The 22,813-nt window shown below is 35.5% G+C and overlaps 1 protein-coding gene across 1 annotated transcript in view; it reads right to left on the bottom strand.

Moving 5' to 3' along the window:
• LOC138701806 (protein decapentaplegic-like) overlaps positions 1-22,813 on the bottom strand; it is a 94,930-nt gene that overhangs the window by 11,244 nt on the left and 60,873 nt on the right. Inside the window, exon 2 of the mRNA XM_069829076.1 lies at positions 1,465-1,785. Within this exon, the coding sequence (XP_069685177.1) occupies positions 1,465-1,771 (307 nt within the window). The 5' untranslated portion in view covers positions 1,772-1,785. The remainder of the gene's footprint in view (positions 1-1,464; positions 1,786-22,813) is intronic.

The raw sequence follows: 22,813 nt of genomic DNA, 5'->3' as shown, positions 1-22,813 counted from the left end.
TGAAAGTTTGGAGTTTGCAAACTTTCATGTTAACGTCTTACGGTAATGTTTATGTCAATGCTTATGTGAATCATTGTGAATGATCCCATTTGTTAGCCTGGGCGCAAACGTCTGTGTTTATGTTACAATTATGTTTAATTTTCTTTGTGAATGGGCCTTTAGAATTCCTAAACCACGACGTTACGACGCAGGACATAGAATAATAATAATAAACCTGAATCTAAATGATTGGTGGTAGAAAGACTAGTTATTTTATTTACACTGAGATGTTTTCTCGAATATTTTTCAGAAGGGAAGCCCATTATATGGACAACCCTTACTAGAATCCTTCTAGCGTGATGTCAGAACAGTAGTCTGTAGAGGCTTCTCAAACGGCTGGATTCTTTGTTGTGGTAACAATGTAACTCGATATTTTATGATGTCTTTGTTGTACCACTGAGTATAAAACATACTTTATAATTCCTTTGTACAGGATAATGTTAACAATACAACTTATATACCTTATGAGGGTTTGACACTTATCGTGGTTTCAACAGTACCTCGCCCTGTTGTCAAATACCTGTTTACCTTTTTGACTAGAAGTATCCACACAAAAAAGCAGGTACAGTAAATACTTTCTGCCTCTTTAAACAATTCATTGTGTGAGGTATTACATGTGTAAATGGAGGTTCTTGGAGTCTATAACTATTCATGTGAAGTCTTCTGGTAGAAGCAGATAGTATGGATATCTCGAAAAATTCGATAATGTTGCCAAAGGCTCGGCACTGCATAATTATTGTTATAATCGTAGACAAATGAAGGTGATATTTAAACGTTTTAAATATTCCTTTATAATTTAAATTTGAGCTCTAAAATGAAGATAAACCATTTGGATAAATTGCGGGAAACAGTAATCCAAAAGATTCAACAGAATGTTGTCCGCTAAACTCGTTGTTTAGGCCTACAACTGGTAGTAGGAGAATTTGAGAAATGACGCTGAATTCAACAAGTAGTTTAGATATTTTTAACGAATTTGTTTCATCGATGGGCCTTCCTTATATTATGTTTTGTTTTATTGGCTGTTATTTAAGAGATGGAGATTATTGTCATACACTAGTGCCATTTGAAATTAAATTTTGACAATTCGTTGTTTTGTGTCAGTAAAGATGCCAGAATAATAAAATAACTTCTAATAGCTTCAGTTGTTTTTTCTTCCAAAAGGTTCGAATCATTTTTCATAATAATTATATGAAACCTAGAATTTTTATCATCTATTTTCCTTGGATGAAAGAGAGGAAATAAGTTACTTGGGTCGATAGATTGCAGTTGGAACATCTTCTCATATCTTCATTATGCTTTGTAAACAGAAACATTCAGAGCAAAAACATTCATCTTTCTTCATTTGGATTCAACAAGATTATTTCTGTGGCACACAGCATTTGGGAAATGAGGCCTTGTGAGATGGAGCTGGACTGTAGAACTTACCGACATGCGTGAAGCTGCGCACGGTGTTAGCAGTATGTGTGTGCTTGCCGGGTAGAGGCAACGCTGAGGTATCATATTCGTGGCCGGTCTGGCGCCGGTACAATGCCAACATTGCTTCGGGTACCACCACTTTGTCTGGACGTGGCCTCTTTCGGAACCCGAACAGCGACAACAGACTGGACTCCACACTGGCCAGTACTTCGGGGTTGTCCTTGAGGCTGATGCTAGTCGTGCTGGACTTGGAGGAACACGCTGGCTGGAGGAGGGTCGCGAGCAGCACGGGTAGAACCATCAGCAACCCGCGCATTGTCGCTCACACTCCTGCAAGAAAGGAGACATAACCTTAACAATCTCTTTGAACTTCAGCAGATACCATAAAGATGTAAAGAGGTAAAAAATTATAACGTAAAATTTGTGGTAGTTATTAGGTCTATAAACTTATATAAGAATTGGGATGTGAAGGTTAAAATTTAATTTATTCTATGTTTCGAGACTGCTTCTGGATTCCTTTCTCGTGAATGTATTGTTCGAGTCTTGAAAGAGTCGGGTACTCTGTAAGGTCCGTTATGTATAGTCTATATGTTAGGCTAACCAAACATAACTGGCACTGAGTAGACGATCTTTTCAGGTCTCAAGCTTCCCTTAGGATGAATTCTGTAAGTAGGTGCGAAATTTCGGACAAGTTAAAAACGCATAGTGTTGTTTTAGTTAATTCTTAATTTAACTGAAAATGTTATTCATTTCGATATAAGGAATAAATGTTTGACATGCAAGAAAAGTCACCAAATTGGTAAAATATCTCGTATAGCAAGTTTGAAAGTAAATGCTCGTAAAACAAACGAGTTAAGGATTAATTACAAATTACAAACCAAGTTGAAAACACAAGATCAGGAAACTGAAATGTCGAATCATTCACATATCTAGGTAGTATAGTGACAACAGATGGATGTGCCTTGGAGGATGCTTCAAATGGAATGGGAAAGCCAACTATGCCTTTGTCCAAGTACAGAGCGTTCACCTACGGGTGGGGCCAGGAAAGCGGCATGTACTGATACGCCGCTTTGTGCGCGCAGTTGTTGAGACACGCTCGACAATCAAGGACATCAAGGTCGACAAGTTATCAGTTGTGAGCCAGATGTTGCAGTATTTAACACGTACAGTGCAGTTTCTTGACACAGTTGCTTAAATATTCAGCGTGTGTGTAAAATTTGTTAACAATGCAAAACGCAAAATTCACGCTTGAACAGAGAGTTTTTATGTATGATGCATATGTAAAAACAGAGTCATGTAGAGATGTGCGTAGGCAATTTGAAGTGAAATATTCGGGTGCTCCAATTCAGGGTAGAGAAACTGTTAGACGTCTTGTTAACAAATTAAGGACAACAGGGTCGATAAATGCTACAATTCCTAAGCGAAAACAAAGAGTATTGACGGAAGAAAAAATTGATGAAATCAGTGCATCATTTACACGCTCTCCTAATAAATCTCTAAGACGTGTTTCACAGGAAGGTAGTGTTTCAAAAACATCAGTCTTTACTGCTGCTAAACTTTTAAAATTAAAACCCTACAGAGTATAGTACAGAAAGCGGAAGCTTACGGATAGACGATTCCCGAAAGCGACACCGCAGGCAGGCCGCTTTCCTGGCCCCACCCGTAGGCGAACGCTCTGTATATTCAATATGGAAAAATTTAAATATCTCCAAGAAAACAAAACTAAAGATCTTTAATAGTAATGTTAAGTCAGTCCTCGTTTATGGTTCTGTAACCTGGAAATCGCATGCACCAATTATACAAAAACTGTAAACTTTCATTAACTGATGTCTCAGAAAAATTTTCATAAATTTTCTGGCCAGAGAAAATAAAGACTGAAACTCTATTGGTACTCGCAGGCGACCGATAGAATTACAGATACGAAAGAGAAAATGGTGATGGATAGGCCATACATTGAGAAAGCCTGATTCAACGATAGAAAAACAAGCTCAGGGATCCCGTAGAAGAGGACGACTTGAATCTCTATGGAGAAGAACTGTTTATGATGAAATCGGACAACAGGGCAAGATCTGGAGTAAAGTGAAGGCTATGGCATCAAATCGTGTCTGATGGCGAACATTCACAGCGCCACGTGAAGTGACAGAATACGAATGAATTATAGAAGGATAACTATATGGCTTCCATTTCGCTTTTTGCAACGTAATAGTGCGTCTTTAGTTCAAATTAGGAGAAATAAGGCTGTATGACTATTCCTTCACTTTCGAATTATGCGAATTTGATGTGCATTTTATTTAATAATATGGAAATAAAAATGACATTGTAATAAACGCCGCTTCTATTAATGGTCACTGACCATAGTCACAATATGATCCTGAACGTTCGACAGTGAACCGAGCTTGACTGAAAAGGAATGAGGGCGAACAGGTTGGACGGGCGAGGGTTGAACAGGTGCAGCGCAGGAACCTGAATAACAGACCGCGAGACTCTAGTTGCCATGGGAACGTTGCTAGACGGAGGCAAGCAGTCTGAGGGACCCATGACCTCTGACACGCTTCGGGATTCCCTTTTCTCCTTGATTGCTTTTGGACTAATAGGACATCTAATGTCCTTAAAATGAAGCACACTTACTATCACGGAAGGAATAAAAATCCTTTTCCGTTTTTGCTGGTGTAACCAGCACATTTTCGGCCCTAAATTTTACTAACTATTCACTTTAAAAAATTGAGCCCTTTTGCCACTTTATCGTCTATCTTGCTAGGATTTGAAACAAACACTAGAATGGAAGAAACCTTATGGCCATGTGTGCAAACTGACACAATTCATATGATGATGGATGAGTGGAACAGAAAAAAATTCTCTCCAGCACCGGGATTTGAACCCGGGTTTTCAGCTCAACGTGCTGACGCTCTATCCACTAAGCCACACCGGATTCTCATCCCGATGCCGAATTGAATCCTCTCAGTTTAAGTTATCAGTTTTGATAATGGTAAACATATAATTAAAAAAAAATACTGTTTCATATCTCTGCTTGGAAAAGGTTTTTTTTTTTTGTTTTGCATGTCGAGTCGAGAATAATCTGATTTCAGAATAAAATAAATATATAGTCCAAAGACTTACTATTTATACATCTTGATTACACAACTTTTAACACTTACAGACTATTTAAACTTTGTTTAAAACTGATTTTATAAAATCATTAAACTTGTTGATAGTACATTGATTTATTGATTTTATGGAATGACATAAGCATAGAAATTTCTCTGAACTAGATGTTTGTCTTAATTTGGAGTAGATACGAAATTCTCAGATTCCCATGTTCGGTAAGCTGATTTCAGATAACCATCGATGTTGTCGGTTCACCTCACAAAATCATTCCTGAACGTAGCAGAGGGTTTTTTTTGTGTGGTCATGTCTAAAGCTTTTCGTACTTTATTAACATAAGTGGTTTACTTAGATATGGACACCTGTATTATTATAAGCCATTCAACAACAAGTAGAAATGGCATCATTTTTAAGATAAATCTGCTTACGTCACGATTTGTTTAAAATTTTTCGTTGAGTGAGAAATGAGTACAGAAAGCGGAATCACTTCAATATTATGTTCGTGCTCTGAATGTTAAGTACATTGCGTTGGAGACTTGAATGCGTGGATGAGAAAGCCCCACTCTCCCTTATGCTTGAGAAGCTCAAATGTTTTGGAACATTGGCATGAATTAGTTATGTAAACACTATGACTGGCCGATGTGAATAACCGCTTCTGTTGTTGTGCGCATACCACACTGACTTTGCGACAGGTTTTATCCTCTCTCCAAACTGCATGCCAGACGTATTATGAGACTGCAGTACTTCGAAATATCGCTGAACATTTTCAGTCTGGAATTGTCACTCTTTTAACGTTGTGTCTTTGCAAAACTTCTTAGCAACAAAACTTGACGTCGGAGGTAAATTAGTAGACATACTTTTCTAAATAGCGTACTAGTCTTTTGTTTACAGAAAGTTCTGCGCAATGAAGAAAGAGATATAATTGAAATTAAATTATAACATAATTGTAAGAAGTCCTCGCCTGTGTTTGCAATGGTAACGTTTTCAGTTACAAATACAGCGGATTCAGTATCCGAGTTCGATTCCCCGCACGAAAATATACAATTTACTACTATTACATTTGGGTGTATGTGTGTAACCTCCATCTTCTGTGGTCGTAGGCGCTGACCTTGCGCCACGTCATGTATGTGTATGTATTTATTCACACTGCAAATGGGTATATACCCGGTGGCAGTGGTAACTAATTACACTCAATAATGACAATTAATAATAAACACAACTAATAAAAACAATAATTAATAATAATAATAATATAATAATAATAATAATAATAATAATAATAATAATAATAATAATAATAATAATAATAACAACAAGGAGCATCCTAAATTAAATGAAGCAAGGTCACTTAAAATAACATTTAAAGCAAATCTAATTTGTATCTTAACCCTAAGTTCGAACTAAGACCCACGAGTGTGACAGGTTCACACCTGCAGAAGTACCTTTCGGCACTACACTTATTTCGCTGTCAACTCACTCACTGCACTGATTCTACCTGATTTCACTAACATTTCTAACCATTTCACTGTTCAAATACTTTGCACAGCCAATTCACTGACACCAACACACTTCACTTACACAATAGACTTCACTGACACTACACACTTCACTGACACAACACACTTCCTCACTGATAGAACATTTCAAATAACAAGATATCAATTACACCCTTTAAGTAGTGTGTATAATATACTACCGTCTATTAGTAAAGTCCTTAAGCCTATTTTTAAATACATTTTTGGTTATTGGTAAAGCCTTTAGTAAGTCTGTAGGTAAAGTATTCCAGTCCCTGATGGTACGATTGAGAAAAGAAAACTTTCCAGTGTCCGTCCTCTGTCTTCTTTCCCTCAATTTTTATGAGTGGTCGTTCCTTGAAGAGTAATTTGGCCAAGGAGTCGCACTAGTCTTGTGAATATCTAGTGATGGTTCAAATTCCTCTTACGAGTGTGGACGAAACGGACAAAATGATCCATTGTTTACAGGTACATGATGATTGTTATGATGATGAAGGAGATTCTCATGATGACCTTTGCTGTTTGGCTCTTTCAGTTAGTACAAAGTGGAAAATGTGAGGCTTTTCCTAAGATTTTGAAGTTAACCTGGGAAAATTTGTAAATCATTATGCACCTATGAACACTAAGATACAACATTAGTCTTTGTTTGTACGGTTTGTGAAAAATCATAACGATCCTTCATCTTGATGGTTTACGTACTTCAAGAACAAAACAGGTTTATTTCTTGTAAATGTCTCTAAATTGTTGATAGATTTGTGAAAAATAAAACACAATTTGCGATGTTTTACTCGCTTCTTCATTAAAAACACCATTATAGATAGTTACATATAGGAAATTTGTTATACTCGTACTATGTGAGACAGTGTGGTATTCCCCACTTAATTTTATAAAACGAAACACTTGAGAAAGCTTGTATTTTCATTTTGCTTATTTATGTTTCTAACTCCCTAGTAGGCTATGGGCGAAATAGAAAGTCGGATTAATTAAGAAATAAACACTTTTTAAGCAACTGCGATCAAGTTATTAATACTATAACTTGTAGAATATAAAGGGAATAAATAAACGTGAAAGAGAAAACACTGCATGAATAAGAATCTTTCTAACGCCAAAGACTAACATAGCGAAAAGAACAATGTAGTAATGATGCAGATATTGTATTTTAGAATAATGTTTATGATGTGAAATGAATAATAGAAAGAAGTTGTCTGCGTCATTAAATTTTCCAATTTGAATCTCTCAATATTTGCGATTTCTTATTACATTTTCGGGATAGAATAAGTTAGGGCATTCGAAAAGTAATGGCAACATAGTTACTGTTTCACTCTAAATTTATTTAGGTTACTTTTGACATTACATACTTCAAATATAGTCTCCTGCCGTGTCAACAATAAGTTGCCAAATTCTTCGAAGACGACGGACTCCATCTGCAGCAGCATTTCTGAATCTCTCGCTTACTGATCAATCTAAAGCTCTTCGGATGCCAACTCTTGATTGAAAGCGAATTCCTCGCTTCCACCCAGTTTGCAATAGTTCAGTATGGTAGGACTTCTCCCCACAGGCTTCTTGTAATGCCCTAAAGCACTGAGCTGCATGTTTTTCTCTTGCAACTTAGGTTTTTTATGAAGCACCTTTGTTCGTACCTTTAGGGCTGTATTGTTTACTACAAATAGAAACAGCCACAGTATTTACAGAATATGGCTACTTCGAGACTTTCAATATTGAAAAATTAAGAAACAATCTCTGCTTTATTACTTAGTACAAGATTTCAATGGTCACCGCTAGGAGCACTGATTTACAGCATTGTTGCCATTACTTATCGAATGTCCTAGTAGGCCTATTTGCATCTCCAGAAAATTTGCGAATCGTGCACTTACAGGGAAAGTATTATCTTTCGTTTCCTTTTAATTTGTTATCCATTTGTTCTAAACAGGATAGAACTCTCACCACACGCAAAATAATATTTTATGTCATCATGTAAATTGAAATATTTCATTATATTTTTGTTCTTATTCTCTTAGGAATATTTATTTATTTTATTTCTTTATTATTTTTTGCATTTGCCAAGATCTTGAAATTTTCTCTCTGCTTTCGGATGCATAAGTGAGAACTAGTGTTACAAAAATTTTGTGAATTTTAGTCTATAGCTTATTGACGCAGATTCTTTCCTTCTTACAAGATGTTGAGATATTCTTTTAATCTGGCGGCTTTATTTGCTTGGCACTTCATTTCTGTCTGTAGAGTTTCCAAAGATTTACATAAAATTGAAACATGTTCGAAAGAAGGAACAAAATTGTATAAATAACGCTTTGTGTCAGCGTTAGTACCCAGAATCAAATCGAATATAGAGTATTTTGATTATTTGAAGTCTTACGCTTTTAGATTAAATGCTATAGGAAAGACAATAAATAATAGGTGATGAAGTAGAGAACAGTACGAAACAATTAGCGTGTGAAGAATGGAAACAATGGAAGAAAATAAGTAAAAAAAAAAACTAACAAAATGCTTATAAAAATAAAGAAAATTACAGAGTTCCTAAAATTCTGTTACTGTCTTGATAAGAGAAGTGTAAATTACATAATCTAAGGTTAAATTAACGCCATTTGTTCATGATAACTGTGGATGGATAATTTATATGTGCATCACTATGCATTAATATAAGTCCCGACGTAAAAATGAAGAATAATCGCGTAGAATTGGCATGTAAAACAGTTAATCGTTCGAATGAAATCAGGTGAATTTTCCTGTATGTTTGGTTTTCCGGATTGTGAGTTTACCAGTTAGTGTGGAATAATTCTGTTAACAAAGGAAGTAGATTGTCAAAAATTTATTATATAAATTTTTATGAAATATTATGTACCAAGTCGAAGCCCGACTACAAAGCGCACCCGTCGATTATTAGGCCTAATTTTAAGTGTGTACCTATATACATATATGTATACCCACTTAAGGGGACACTCAACTATATTTTGTAACTTTTTTCCTATTTGACTAATATTTTTCAAATTTGGATAAAAAGTTTAATATACACTTGGAAAGAAACATGAAAAATATCAGCTCATTAGATCCAATACTTTTCAAAATAAAAAATATTTCAATTTTTAATCAATCGTTAATTGAAATATCACTTTTAATTATCATTTTTATTTTTTGGCTTTGTGCATTTGACTGTTTCTTATCAATGAAGAGGGGAAGAATTCCTTATATTGATTTAGTTCTGTCACGTAAATTAGTGTAAAAATTTAAGTTTTTATTTCTATGAAATTAAATTTAAAAAATTTTTAATGATTAAAAAATCATAAATAGCGTCAAAAAGATAATATTGTAAAACTGATACACAAAATGACACATTTTCTCCAATTTTTAAGTTGAGTGTCCCCTTAACGGACCAACGACTGCGACTGCCAATAGAAATCGGGAGCGAAAATGTAGTAATTTGTAATTACCCCAACGAATAAATCCCGTTCCAAATTTTGTTCACCTAAAAATGAAGGCAGGGGAAACCTCCGAAACTTGCTGAAAAGACATGGAAACACTCCAATGGTAACCTCTTCTGCATAATCCACCATTGCTCATTCCCACATTCAGAATTATTTTTCTTTCAGGATTTTCATGCAAACGCCAAATTTCACTCTGTACCGTAATAAAATAACACATTCAAATTTCGGTTACCACAGCACAGTATATACTTCCTGCTGCACGGAAGCCATAATGGTCAATAAAGCAATATCGAACTGTTACCATTCAGATATTAGGATGCGCACGCAATCTGATCCAAACAGACGGTTTGAATTAACAGTTTCACCGCTATATGGTGCGCCATACTTTCTGTATTTTAAAACTACAAACACTAAGAAAGTCGACATTATCTTTTAGAAACATTGTAGTTATTGGGTTTCTTTATCGTGGTTTCTCTAGTCTCCAAATAAATGGCTCACAAAATGTTTCATATGGGCTATATTAATTTCTTTTCAAGTTCTTTTCGCACGCTAAATCGACATCTTGCCGATACTGAATACATTCTGCAGGTGAAATATAGATAAATTGAATAAGAGAGAAATTGATCGTTCAATAGAACGTTACCTTACAGAATCGATAACATAAAAATACTATTTTCATAATGAAATTATCCCTAAGAAAGTCTGAAAATGACTGATTCAGAGAGTATTCCTAGTTGAAGTGGCATTCAGAGTGTATTACCATTCGTTTTTTTGACGTCAGCCTCACCGTGCTAAAGGAACCATCATATTCTAAAGTGTAAGAAAAGAAAAAAATTAAAGCGCTCCGTAACATAACACTTTTTGAAAGGTTATTAACCCCATTGCAACCAAGTTGGAGGTCAACTTCTTGTACGTCCGTAACTGTTGATTCAGTATATCCTCAGTTAGCTGGTAGCAAAATATTTTAGTGTTGAAAGTTCTCTACGTAGTTAATTTCATGCAGTCTCCACAGAACTAGATCAATATTCGCTATATTGACAAGTACAAATTTATTGCATTTATTATAGTAGAGGCATTATGTTAATTTTAACAATTCAATTCCACTGTAAAAAATTCTTCAGTATCTAATTAATATTGCTGAAATTTAAAAATAGAAATATCGGAAATGAAAACGAAAAAAGATAGCATTAAAAGAAAATTTATAATTTGTTGAAAAGTAATTATGGATAATACGACTATAGAATAAATGCAGAAAACCAGTCACTTTTATGCAATCTATCTCTTGCACAGCCGTCTTCGGTAGTCGAGTATTTAACATGTTTGTCAATAAATGCAATGTTCTAAGTTCAAGGAAAGGAGTTTAAGGAAAGGAATTAAAACGGAAATACCTTAGATCTGTCGTAGATTTACAGCGCAGTAAAGAATCCTGCATTGAATGAAAGGAATGAAGGCAAAATTTACCGATAAAGGCTGGTTCACAATAAACCGGGAACGGAAACGACAACAAGAACGAGAACGAAAATATTGTTAAATACATATATTTTAAAGGCTGGTTCACAATAAACCGGAAACGGAAACGACAACGAGAACGAAAACAGCAATAATGTTGAAATGAATGTAAGCATTCATAATAGTTAATTGTGAATTCTCACATTTAAATACATTTGTTTTAACATTTCCGTTCTCGTTCTCGTTTCCGTTCCCGGTCTATTGTGAACAACGAGAACGGTAACGAAGATAATGTTAATAATGAGCTACGACAAGCTCATTATTAACATTATCTTCGTTACCGTTCTCGTTGTCGTTTCTGTTCCCGGTTTATTGTGAATCAGCCTTAATTCCTAGCTGACGTGAGAACTAAACTTTTCTAGCCATCGTTCTCATCTGTCACCTTAACAATGCAAGTTATAAATTCAGCTGGTATAAGATATTTAAAAGAGATTGCGTAGAGATGAGGAAACCAGAGAAAAACCGAGCACATCAAATTAAATTGCTGAAATTCGGGAAGCATTGTAGTGGAGTCCAAGAAAATCTGTTGCGCAATAAATGAGCCGTTCAGAGCAGAAGTGGTGTAAGTCAAAAATGGGTAATGAGGGTTAAAGTAAACATTCTGTAAAATACAGCACAAAGTAGCAATTAATATTCAGTTTATTTAAACTATTAGTAGTCAGTGGATAGCACGAAGGACATATTAATTGATAGTTTGCACTGTATTTTACAGAATTTTTACTTTAAACCTCATTACCCAATTTTGACTTAGACCACTTCTGCTCTGAACGGTTCAAAACTGATCTTCTCTCCACTGTACACCAGAAATAAACGCATAGGATTTGAGTTACTACAAGCACGGAAAATATAAAAAAAAATGCATTTTCTTGAGCAGCATAATTTTTAAGACGTAGACATATTTCATTTATCTGGTCGTGTAAATCGACATATTTCATATTTGGAGAAGAAAATTTTTTATAATATGAGCGATGTGTAAATTTTTGGTTTGAATTAATTGACAAGAGAGTCAAGAGGCCGTTTTGTTTGTCGAGGAAACGATAAGCAACACATTTCTGAATTTCTGAAAACATTATCCGTCAACTTGATGAGGTATCAGCACATTTCTTTCCTTGTGTTGACATCTGTAAGTATAGAATCAAACAGGCTGTAAAGGAAAACTTGATGAAGGGTTTACTAGGAGCCTAATCATCTGCAACAGTCATAAAACCAAGAGAACCAAAACCTAACGTAATTAAACAACTGGCTTTGGAAAGGAGAACCTTAAGATGGGTAAACGGACTTCTGACCGGACACTGTCATCTGAACAAGCATTTACATATATTGGGCCTCATTGATGGAGTGATGTTCCTACTTGTAGGAAATGTGGGATGGATGTTGAGTCCACACCTCACATTTTGCTGGATTGTCCAGGCCTAAGCCATCAGGCATCCATATGTCGGGAAACACATGTGTCTCCCGAAGAATTCTAGGAAATGAAACCCGGCAGCATCGCAAATTTGGCCAAACTTTGAGGTCTTCTCAGTTTATTTCCAGTTTATAGAGTGCTCAATGAGCCATTTGTGCCTGATTGCTTAAGTGATTCTTTATGTAGGAAGAAGAATGACATTTGTTTAAGTCGTTCATTACTTCTCAAATGATAATTTTCCTGGTGGATGGATTACTAGAGGAAAACCGATTACTTGACCTTCTCGCTCCCCGAATATAATTCTCTTGGACTTTTTCTTCGAAGTTATGTAAAACATCACGTCTACAATCAGGAAGAAATTACTCTGCAAGAATTGAAGGAAATAATTTTTGTGTGGTTGAAAGTGAAAATAGCCTAGAATTGATTACTTTAAAAATTCCCACCATTTACTTTGAGAACTCCTGTATTGCCATTTCCTGGAAACGAGTAAGAGACTATCGAATACCATGTCAGAAAGCTACTGCTTTAATTTTGCATAGTACTGAATAAAACAATACAAAATTGATTGTGCCCAAATTCATAGACCAAAATTCAACATTCGAAAAAAAAAAATACTAGCAACGAGTCTTTTGGTGATCTTGCTGGGGCTTTGGACTGGATAATGTTCTGTGTTCAGTCACCTGGGAGTCGAAGTTAAACACCTGGTACGTTTTAAATTGATAACAAATGTCAGTCCGCATAAAACAGATGGGCTAAGTGTAAGACTTCCGCAGGTGTTAACAATATACAGCATTTTTAGCAGTCTTTATGGGCCATAACGTCTTTAGCATGTTCTCTCTTGCCAATAAGGTATTTTCCGCTATTTATTTTTAACACATCATTACAGACAGCTTGGCTACGAGTCATTGACATATAGATAAATCAAAGCTTTTATGTTTGTCGGTATCGTATGAAGCTCATCACGCTTAATTAAAGTCAAGAGAATTGTAATCTATGTAGCAGTAATTGCGTTTTTACGAGTTTGTTACAAGAAAACTTTCTGTGTTCGGCATTTAAGTTTACAAGCGAATACTTACATTCGAAAAATTAACAATATTGCATAATGTGTTTAAGGTGTGTTGCATAAATATGAAACTGTGTCCTCAAATGGAAGTATGAGGGAGTGAATGAGTATCGATTTATCTACGTCTCAGTTTCTTATCGCGAAAATTAAACTGTATTTTCTCTAACAAGCAAACATTTTCAAGGGGGCAGATAAAAAATTATTTTTTTTTTCTTTCACGATGTTAATAATGTCAAAACAAGTGCTTATACAAATTTTGACCACTCGAGCGCCTTTACGAGGGCCGTGAAAAATAAGTTTTCCTGGGGCCGTTCACAGAAAGAAAACACAACGAAGTGAAGAGAAATGATTAGAAGCATTTGAAATGTGGATAAGGAGATGAATGGACCGTGTGAAATGGACAGACAGAATAAGAAACGAAGCTGTGCTATAAAGACTGGGAGAAGCAAGAATAATGCTCAGATGATCAGGAAGAGAAAAAGAAATTGACTGGGTCACTGGCTAAGAAGAAACTGCCTTCTGAAGGATGCACTGAAAAGAATGGTGATGGGAGAAAATTTCGGAATAAAAGAAGAAATCAGATGATAGATAACATTGAGATATATGGATTATATGTGGAGACTAAGAGGAAGGCGGAAAATAAGGAAGAATTGATATTGCTGGGTTTACAGTGAAAGACCTATCCTTGGGCATAAAACTACAGTATGAATTAATATATCCCATGTGAAAAAAAAACTTCCATTTCACGTATGAAACAACCAGCAGTGTATGCAGTTGCGTTATTCTGTATGAACTGCCCTTTGATTTCTTGTTTGTTCATTAATGAAGGAGTTACTAATAAATTTAAAATAGTTTTCTGTCGTTGTCATAGAAATACCAATTTTACTATTCTTTTTGCACTAATCTCCTATAAATATCTTCTCTGTTCAATTAAGAAACGTCTTCTTCTTCTTCTTCGGCTCGGTTTGTTTAAAGTACTACTTCTGTCACACACAATCTTCAATAATATCTGTCTTATTTATGTTCCTGTGGCACGATGATTTCAGAGAACTAATGTAATCTAATTTTATACTTCGTTTGTGAGAGAGAAGTGTAAGTATTTGTAGACAAAACAGAAGAATAATCCACTTCCGTTGAGGATTTTAAGCGTGAACTCAAGCTTAAATAATTTCGCTTCTAAGTGAAATCTGAATGTTAACATTTCCCACGGAGGTGACTAGACCAGGGTCAGTTGTCAAAGGAACACATTTTATTTGGTAATGTGTGTTCATGTGTGGCTTTCGTAATTTTTACTTTATTGTTTTAGCTCGGAATTTGTCTTCGGGAATAAGAAAAGCTATTAGATATCTGATCTCCCGAGGATCGAAATCAGATTCTCAAAAAGAAAAGACAAAACAATCGCTCTGCTGCCAAGAAAGCTGTCTTCGATAAATTTCAGTGTAATTGCCCCGTCTTCGAACGATTTACAACTCCATATGCGTATAATTCTAAGGAAGGTCTTTTCCATACTCCATTCGGAGTTATTTAAACTCTTATCTTTTTCCCCTGCTGTGGCTGAGTGATCAAACCGTCAACCTCTCACGCAGACGATCCGGATTCGAGCCCCTGTAAGGCCTCAGGTTTTTGATTGAAAAATTCACAGTGACACTTGCGACTGACAGGGTCGTAGTTGGGGTTTTTCTCGGGGGTTTTCCCGTTTTTCCTCATATTAGGCTTCTACATCATTCCATCAACATTTCTTTATTTCGTCATCAATCTATAGCATTCCCCAAACTCCGGCTGGTGACGCATGGAGGGGGCTGGTCTAGGAACGAGGGGAGTGGCCTGCTCAAAACCTGGATACGCAGCGAACCTTAGTGTAGTTAGCCGGTGTGGGTTATGAAATACACCTACATTGAAGGTTAGCGCAATACATCGTAAAAGGTCGCAGTACTGGGCCATAGTGCCCCCCCTCCCGAAAATTCTGTTATGCCAATAGCTCTTAACAAACAATAGCAAACCAAATTGTGTACCATATTATAATCTAGACATTCAGTTCTGACTGTAACTTCAGACATTGTTTAAAAGTAGATGTTACATGCAATAAAATGAAGCAAGTTCCAAAGAATAGGAAATCTTTAGGGGTGGAAGATAAAATTGATGTTATAAAACAAATCGAGAATAGTGAAAAGAAACCTGATGTGTGTCATGAATTTATTTTGGTTAAGGAAGAACTGAGAATGACTTACAGATGCAGCATTTTGTAAAACGAAAGCAGAAACATATGACAGCTTTCTTCAACCAACGTTCTTAATTGTGAGTACAGTGTAGCCTACTCTCCTAAGTTCGACAAAACACAATTGAAAGTTCTGTCCAATAAGAGTATTGGGTATGACAGGTGAAATGAATACAAATTCTTATTGGTTATCCATCAACGAATACAGTACTGTACTTTCATTTCCTGCCCGCCCCGAGACTTGTGTATGCTCTTCTAGTACCACAGTGGGTTTCGACAGTTCCGTCTCAAAAACGGCACAATTCTCAGATAGAAAAAAGAAGAGTTCATTAATTTAAAATCAGTGATTAATATGGATGTGCTAACCAATAAAATGTTCTGTTTTCCTTTAACAAAAGTATCACTATAAGACACAGGACCAATTCCCATTCAAATGGCAAACCCATTTCTTAGTGCCCGTATAGAGGCGTGTCTAATTCTCCTACGTAAGCAGTCGAACTATAGACTGTCTAACTTGATTTCTGTCGAACTTAAGAGCTTCCACTGTACTATATGCATTTTAATTACTATCCATTGTAGTATTTTACTCGGTATTTCACTATTTTTTTACAACCAGCACAATATTTTTAATTTTCAAAATAAAAGTAATAACGGTGCATAGTATTTTAAAAAGTCAGGTCTGTATAAAAGTTACAAATTAAATTATAATAATGTACAAAACACATAATAATATGAATGTAGTCCTTCTTTAAATTTTATTTACTGTATTTATTTTTTATTTTTTTTAAGGGATATTCATTTATTGTGACATTTCTTTAATTCCTTCGATGACGTTATAACCAAGTTCAACTCTAGTTAATTTAAATTGCTCTGTTACTTTTTCGTAATTTGTGGATTTCTTCGTGAGTCAGAAATAAAATGATTTGGCTGCGCCGCTACGCTCCATTAATCACGTGGGTAAAGTAGATGCCGGAGGTTGGTTTCCCTGAGTTAGATTAGTACAATTGGCCGCTCTGGGTTCCCCCAACACACTGAATTGCTCCGAATGGAAGTGCTGGCGGTCGTCAGAACGGGAGTTGTCACGGAGCGGCGTCGAACTGAACGTTGCTTCGTAAATTGGGCATACTCGCTGAACGCTACCTCACGAGAGAGGATAAGCATAGACAGGATCTCATACAAGCTGTGTTCATTGAATTCGGCCACTTGCAAGCCTTTCTCGCCCAACACTATTTCATAAAGTGAGCTTACGCTCTGAAAGCAACTCTTAAACCAAACATAGGCCTAGCTATTCAGTGTGTCCCATGAACTAAGCATACAAGATGAAAGCTACCTTAGGCTGAGACTAAATGTTGTCCCATAAGTTGTGCTTACTTTCTGAAAGTAATTTTAACAAGGGCCAGTTGCGGAAGATTTATCACACATTGAGGTTACGCAGTGAGTTTGTGCACTGTATCAACCAACATTTTTGGAGCCTCATCTAGGCTCTATCATGAAAGAAGGCATGGAGAGGACAACCCATCTATTAAAGCCGTTTAAGGAACTGGAGAATAGATCTTGGTAACTAATAGGGCAGTAAGTTCCCTGTCTTCCCTGAAGATGGAGCCAATATGTGTCTTCAAACTTTGGATGTGCTGTGGATGTGGCTGCATTAGATATGTTGTAGAAACCAAAAAAACATCGTGAAAGTATCAAGTCATACTGAACTTACGCACTTTTCGCTTCCCATAAATTGATTGTATTTCATTATATATCCCACACAGGATATTTGCAGTTTGATGCGTGAGCAGATTACACTCGCAGAACGCTACCCCATGAACTGAACCTACATAATTTATGAATTTCTTCCGAACTCAGCATGCTTGCTGATAACTACACTATTACTTGAATGTATAAATTTAGCGTTACTTACTCATTAAGCTCATTTAAACCGAAGCAACTCATAAGTTAAGCATACTTAAACCTAATAAATAACTGCATATTTGTTTTTCTTGTTATTTTTATTCTGTTCTTTCAAATACGTTGCTGTTAACATTGTTTTGCTTTATTGGCTGCTAGCAGTAGCGGCTGCTAGGGAGCTCTAGTTGAGTGTCAATTTATATTTATGGTTTGTTAGTTGTGTATTTGGAAGTGAGTATTTGTAAGTTCTCTTGATTGGCTGTAAATGGAGTGTCAGTTCAAATGTTTGTGACTTCTTTCAAAACCAATGTGTATGAGTTTACTCAAGGATATGGAATATAAATTCAGACGTTTATGGTTTCTTTGAAAGGGAGTGTATGAGTTCACTTAAAGCATGTGAATCAATGTGTTTCATAATGAAACCAAATTATACGAACCGCCACTAGCTGCTGGTCTGTTAGTTTGTTGGTTGGATTGATGGTTGGCTAGTTAATTGGTCGTTCGGTTGGACGAGTTGTTGGCTTATTGTTGGATAAATGGTTGAAGAAATTTATAAAAACAATTAATGGTTGGTTGCTTAGATTTTTGGATGGTTGATTGATTAAACAACTACCGGTAGGTTGGCGTTTGATTAATTGCTTGATTTCTAATATGAGATAGTTTTCTGTTAAAACGTCGTAAACTGATCACGCTCGCTGAACTGTGTCTCGTAAATCAAACATTCTCGCGTAACTCTCTCATAAACTCACTATAAAACTTTAGGTAACAAATCTTGGTGCTATACGCAATTTGAATGGTTGTTAACTGTATTAAGGGAAGTTTAACATAATATAGATGTTTTAATTAGTTTATTTTACGACGCTTCATTAACTGAGATGATAATCTGTTGTCTGAATGATGTCAAAGTGATAATGCCAGCGAAATGAGTTCAAGGTCCAGCGCCGAAAATTATCCAGTATTTGCTCTTAGTGGGTTGTGGGAAAACCCCTGAAAAAACTCAACCAGGAAACTTGTCCTAACCAGGATTTGAACCAGAGTGATCCCACATGGACAATATTCTTTTTCGTTTGAATTAGTAATAAGGAGATGGTATTTTGACGAGAAGACTCCGAGGATTGGGCATGAAATTACCTGACATTCGCCTTACAATTGAAGAAATGCTCAGAAAAGATCAAAGCAGGAAATTGCCCCCAAAGTGGGATTCAAACCCACTTCTGAGCATGAATCCCACACACTACCCCTCTATCACGTCACTGTCATAAAGTATTTATAACTCAATTTCAATATCTCTAAACAAGAAAAGTATACGGGCTTTAGTGAATTAAGAAATACACAAAACTCTATATACTTACAATATGAAGTTCAAATCAAAAATACAAATGAACACAAGCAGAACCAGAAACTAAATGAAGTAGAGAGTGCTTCCATTATCGAATTTATAGGTCATATGTAAGAACATAAATCGGCGTTTCCCAGAAAATCTATCCACCCGCATAGGAAATCACAGGAGTTTCTTTAGCGCCCAACGCATATAGGACCGGGAATTCCTTGAGCCTGTGCCCGCTATGCGCAATGAGACTGGTACGAGGAAGCAGACGCGCGTGGAGCTTAGAGCGCCGGAAACAGGAAGCAGATATATTAATCGAACGTAAGTAATCTGAACATGTTTGGAAGTAAGCAGATATAGTGCTGACCCCGAGACGGAAACATTCCCCACTGTAGTAGTTCATTGCACCAGTTCGTGTTACATCTATCTCTGCAGCGTCGGCTTCATTTTCCGAGATATGCTGTATAGAATTTTACATTTTTCTGCAAATAAATTGTTAAATTTCCCCCCTTTCCAGAGAGGGTTTGTTATATTTGAAATTTGTAGCTCAGCCACATGATCATAATACAAGACGAAATGAAATTCTTAAATTAGTTGAACCTAAATGTTTCACATCTGCTGCTTTACTACACAGTACAAATTATGGTCCACGTCTGTATAATTCGATAATAAAATTTCATCCGGAATTGACTACTTTAAGCAAAGAAATTTTCAGATCCAGAATTAAAAAATGTATATGACAGACTTCCCTGTATTTATATTATGTACCATGTATTGTAAAACAAGTTTATTTCTATCCTAAGTATATTTTTTCTGTCTTATCTTGGTTACTATATTGACATGACCTGTACTAATTATACTACTAATAATAATTTAATTTTAATCCACCAATCTCAACATCGTCTATTTTTTCACTCAGTTATTACTAGTATTATTATTTACTAAATTTATTATCATCTTTATGTGACCTTTTTTTCTTAAGTATTTTGTCTACAAAGTATGTATATCTATGTAACGGAACTGTTCCCGAACACGAGATTTGCTCTTTCGGGGTATTTTAATGTAACGTTTTTATGTATATGTTATTATTAAATAAATAAATATGGCTGGAAGGAGGCGGTATAATATCTGCCGTTTACTTTAAGTGCCGCTTTTGCAGTTACAATCTTAATCTTCTTGGCTAGTTGCAGATATTTTGAGATAATGGAGAACTGAGGAATAATGTCAAAAAATGGGAACAGCCCGATAAACCTGCACTTAGAACGAGTTTATTTGCAACAAATTTAATTTGAACTTGTGTATATCTGTAACTAAATCTTCGTTATGGATTCCCGATTCTCTACGCTTGCGACTTAAGGCTGGTTCACAATAAACCGGGAACGCAAACGATAACGAGAACGGAAATAATATTAAAATAAATGTATTTAAATGTCAGTATTCACAATAGTTAATTGTGAATGCTCACATTTAAATACATTTATTTTAACAATATTTCCGTTCTCGTTCTCGTTTCCGGTTTATTGTGAACCAGCCTTTGCAGTGTGATAGTGTATTATGAATACTCCAGTGAAATACAGAAGTCCTTAATGTTTACAGGTGAATAGTACATTGCACCATATTCTGTTGCTAGAAAGAATAGTGAAACGTTATGACACGAGTCAATTCTAGCATTGCTTATTACTTGTTCATTATAAGAATGTGAGAAAGTATTATGATGCTGCAAAATCACCTTCTTCGAAACTGTCAAGCAAATATACATTTTCAACAGATTTTATATCGTAAAAGTGGGTCTGAACATACCATCTGTCTGTGTATGACAATTTCTCGTAAATCATTTATCGAATTTTGTTTATAATAACTATCTACGAGTCAATTTATCCAGGAATGACGCACATGAAATATAATACAGCATTTTAGTGTGAAATTAATAGACTTTTATTTAAAATATATTAATCGCAGTCGAAATTAGTCAAAATGAAATGTGACGATTTTTTTATTTACTTCTTTATTACGTAGAATAAATTGACAAATAAAATGACGCAATTCGTGTCAGAAAATGTCCTAAGAATATATATAAAATTTTGTTCTACGTTTCTTTACGATTTTAGCCAGATGACTGGACATGTAATGTAGATTCCTTTTCACTTACGGAATTATGGCCAGTAGTTCTAAGCTTCTCTATCTCTCCAGAGTTATAATACTCAATAAAAGATGGCAATATTGAAGAAGACGAATAATTTTAGATTATTACCATAAACCACTAATATTTTTTATAATTTACAAATTGTAATTTTTAAACAACGATTTCTTTAATAATAAATACCGTTCAGTGATTAAAATATATGAATAGCGATTTACTTTATATGAATTTGTGCAAACTTAATACCGCTAACTATATAAATCCTGCAATTTACATACGAAGTCCATATTCATATTTATTACAAAGAATAGTACAAATATATTGTACACCAAGGGAGAGAAACACAGGATTTTTCCCGAGGTACATGATTGTAGCCCGAGGAATTTGAGCTACAGGTGTAATCAGGGAAAATTGTGTTTCGAAGTTAATTATGTTTTATTTAACAACGCTGGCAACTGCTGAAGTTATATCAGTGTCGCCGGTGTGCCGGAATTTTGTGCCGCAGAAGTTCTTTTACATGCCATTAAATCTATTTACATGATCCTGTCGCATTTAATACACTTAAATGCCATCGACTTGGGCCGGGATCGAATCCGCAACTTCTGCCGGTTGCGTCGTGAAAAAACTTTTTATATGCAATCCAAAAAACAAAAATGTACCCCATTAGTGCATAATACACGGTTTCATTTATTATCCTATAAATGATTGTTCAAGAAATGAAATTATAAAAAAAAACCTCATTCACAACATTATAAAGAAATTTAATTACATATTTCATAAGCCGTAAAACGTATGAGGAAATATGGGCCTCCTTGATAGCCAGTTTTTATTTTGAGATAAGTTTATAAATCTGAACGTCAAGTTGAATTTTATGTAGTCTATTATTTTATCTTTATGACTTAATGCATATTGATATTTCTACTATCTCTGTTCTCTGCCATAGCTGCGTGATCCAAGGCGTTATGGTTTGGATTAGCGATATGGATTGAGCTCTGGTTATCTTCATGAGAGAAGACATTTTCATGAAATTTCGTCAATATTTTATGGGATCGATGCCCACACAGGATCGTGATGAATTCCGGTTTCGCAGCTATAACGACTAGGGGAATCATCGTGCAGACCACACATTGCCCCCCGTACTAGTTGGATAATTCTTCACTTCTGCTGAGGCATGTAGACGTGAGGCTAGCAGTCGTCTGGTCGATCTTGTCCCTTCATGAGCTATTACGCCACGGTTTATTATTATTATTATTACTATTATTATTATTATTATTATTATTATTATTATTATTATTTATACTATTCCTGATGTAGTAAAAGTATTATACAACACACCAATTTAAAAATGGGTGAAATCCAATAAAGCTATAGGCATCCTAACTTCTTATGTAGTAGATACTGTAGTTTTGATGACTTGAAGTAATAGGAGAGTGAAGAAGATCTGGATATTTTAAGAAAATCTGCCTGATAGGCGCTTTATCTAGTATGAATATCACCGAATCTGCCGAGAATCGAAGTTTCACCCCTTTAACAAAAATACGTAATTTAACTAATTAGTAATGTAAGTCCTATTCTATGACAAAATATATCTTACATTGCTACCACGCCACCGGCGTAGCTCAGTCGGCTAAGGTGCTTGTCTGCCGATCCGGAGTTGCGTTCGGGCGCGGATTCGATTCCCGTTTGGGTTGATTACCTGGTTGGGTTTTTTCCGAGTTTTTCTCCAACCATAAGGCAAATGTCAGGTAAT

The sequence above is a fragment of the Periplaneta americana genome, chromosome 6 (assembly GCF_040183065.1).
Source record: "Periplaneta americana isolate PAMFEO1 chromosome 6, P.americana_PAMFEO1_priV1, whole genome shotgun sequence".
In the NCBI taxonomy this organism is placed as follows: domain Eukaryota; kingdom Metazoa; phylum Arthropoda; class Insecta; order Blattodea; family Blattidae; genus Periplaneta; species Periplaneta americana.
Note: the sequence above shows the minus strand (reverse complement) of the source record. Positions and strands in the feature narration are given on the sequence as shown.